The following is a 2,500-nucleotide window of genomic DNA, read 5'->3' as shown; positions in this document are numbered from 1 at the left end:
GTCTACAACTTCCTAGCAAACACACAACAAAATGAGGATGCAATAAGGAACAACAGTATTATTCTACTGAAAAACTCCCTATACGTCACTGCCAATGTCCAAGTTCTACAGTCTACTCCTGTGTATAAATGTTTATGATGATTATGATAATGATGCTATACTGTAAATTGTACATCTTGTGTGGTGATACTAATCTGATACTCACTTTATAATTTTGTGTCAAGATTCTTAAAATTTCTTCCCACACTTCACCATACAAGAACACAAATTACCGTTAGTTACATCACATCCACAATAATCATAATCCTCTTTTTCGAAAGTTAAAATTGTCTTTTCTAAACAAGTAAATAACAACGACGACAATAGTAACAAATAATAAATAGAATAAATAAACAAACAAGCAACAAGATCTCGGAATATTAGCAGATGAATAAAGTTGAAAATGTAAAAATCTCACAAAAAAAGCTAATACTACATAAGCAAATTTTATCAACTAACCTGCAGACACTTTCAAAAGGAAACATTTTCCTTGGAATTATATGGCCACATTCTATCCAAATTGATGAAAAATGTGAAGTTATGTCCAAACTAATGAAGGCCATTGGCAATAAGTACAGGTACTGTTCATTATGGTTTTGTTTTAATAATTTTGTTTACACATAGACTGCTTCACAAGTGCTGATCTCCAAGGAGCTGACTACTAGCCTAGGCTTACCTGACTGCACCTGTCTGCTTCATTCACTGAATTTTCATTACTTGAACCTTTCTGTTATTAATGTCATTATCATATTTTTGTCAAATTTAATAACAGTTATACAAACAAACACTTTCCTTTTGAAAAATGCATTAACAAGGTAATTGGTGAGGTCAAGTAGGTGACAAGGTGCCTCTGGAGCCATCTAATGAAATGAAATCACAGTGAATTCTTGTCCTTTGGTGTTTTGGCAGAGGTCAATAAACCTTCACTATGAATAGGACTATCCAAGGAATATCAAATTTTCACAGTTTCCTTACTTGGCAATAAGGTATATATCCAGAATAGGACTGCATAAATATTTAGAAAAATAAACGATACTGTCTAGTGACACCCACCGACATATAGATTAACGTAAATATATTAGAGAAAACCGAGCTTATACTGGTTCCTTGACAAGATTACTACAGAGTTGACAAGCTTCCTCTTGCGAGAATGTACATGCTGGATGTTTGGTTGTCTTTGCTACAGAGCAAACTGCAGACATTACATTAGCCACATGAACACAGACTTTCAGACTTTAATAAGCAATTGTGGCTATACCTTTCTGCAGTTTAATTTCTAAGGTTTTGTGTTATCATATGCACTCTTAAATGGCCATTGCCTTAGATTTTCTTTGCCTTTGCACTGTCCACTTTTGACCCTTTACCCAGACAGCCTATCAGAAAGGTAAGCTACACTGACTTAGAGGTTGTGTTCCATTACAGGCCAATAAACCACCATGTATATGCTGGCAAGTTAAAGCTCACAGATCTACCATCATGTAAGGAATATCTAGTCAGAATATATCTAGTAATGGTTTGTTGGGCACTGCCTGGGTACATAGTATGGAGATCATGGTATCAATTAATGATGACCTATTTAGGGAAATTGATGGCAATAAATCACAAGGAATTTCAGTAAGTTGCTTTTTGTTAGTATATAATTAGTGCAGGTTTGTTGGCCTTTGCCAGAGTAATGAGGGTATATAGGCCAGTGTACTAGTATGATTTATCACTTATGAAAGCAAAAGTTTAAAACCCAATACTTACATGGACTAAATGCCCTACTTCAAAAGGAAGAAATGAGTTCATATTTGTATCAAGTTCTCTTTCATTTAGAAATTATCTTTATCTCTACAGTTCCTATTCCAATAGACCAACAAGCGCAAAGAAATATAGAGCAGCACTTAATTCAAGAAAAAACAGGTTCAAGAAAACATAAATCTTTATTATCAGTAAACCGTTTTATCAGTAAAGGAATCCTGCAACATGCTGGTCTCGTATTTCATTCCGATTTCCTCTCATTCTGCTGCCTATTACGCGACATCTTCCCAAGCCTGACGAGAAACGAGCCCTGGATAATCCCGTGGCCTTTAAGGTCACGAAGGCCGATTATCTAAAGAGAAATCAGACAGGAGAGAAAAAGTTCACTCGGGTCTTCTCTCCGTCTCGCCCCTTGCCCTGGATTTCTCGGCCTATTTTCTCGTCTTTTCACCAACTCCACTCCTTTTATTCCCTGTCCATGGCTACATATCGGCTCTCCTGTATCTCCTTTTACCTTATCTGTTTCCCCCGTGCCGGCATATTTCTCCAATTTCCTCTGATAGAGAGCAATCTGTTCTGCAACGTTGGACATCTTCACAATCACAACAGCTGGATCAAAACAACTTCTCTGCCTCACATTAATAATTTTGTAACGCCGTTCGTCCTAACAATTCGGGAATTTGCCATATTTGTTGGGGATTTAATACAAGGCCTTTGGTGA

At 36.5% G+C, this 2,500-nt stretch overlaps 1 protein-coding gene across 1 annotated transcript in view; it reads right to left on the bottom strand.

Annotated features, from left to right (window-relative positions):
- The window catches only part of LOC125033287 (transcription elongation factor B polypeptide 3-like), a 16,318-nt gene extending 13,913 nt beyond the window's left edge, over positions 1-2,405 (bottom strand). The window contains exon 1 of the mRNA XM_047624672.1: positions 2,294-2,405. Within this exon, the coding sequence (XP_047480628.1) occupies positions 2,294-2,371 (78 nt within the window). The 5' untranslated portion in view covers positions 2,372-2,405. The remainder of the gene's footprint in view (positions 1-2,293) is intronic.
- Positions 2,406-2,500: the final 95 nt, after the last annotated feature.

The sequence above is a fragment of the Penaeus chinensis genome, chromosome 2 (assembly GCF_019202785.1).
Source record: "Penaeus chinensis breed Huanghai No. 1 chromosome 2, ASM1920278v2, whole genome shotgun sequence".
NCBI classification, from domain to species: domain Eukaryota; kingdom Metazoa; phylum Arthropoda; class Malacostraca; order Decapoda; family Penaeidae; genus Penaeus; species Penaeus chinensis.
The sequence above is the reverse complement of the archived record's forward strand: the minus strand, read 5'-3'. Positions and strand labels throughout refer to the sequence as shown.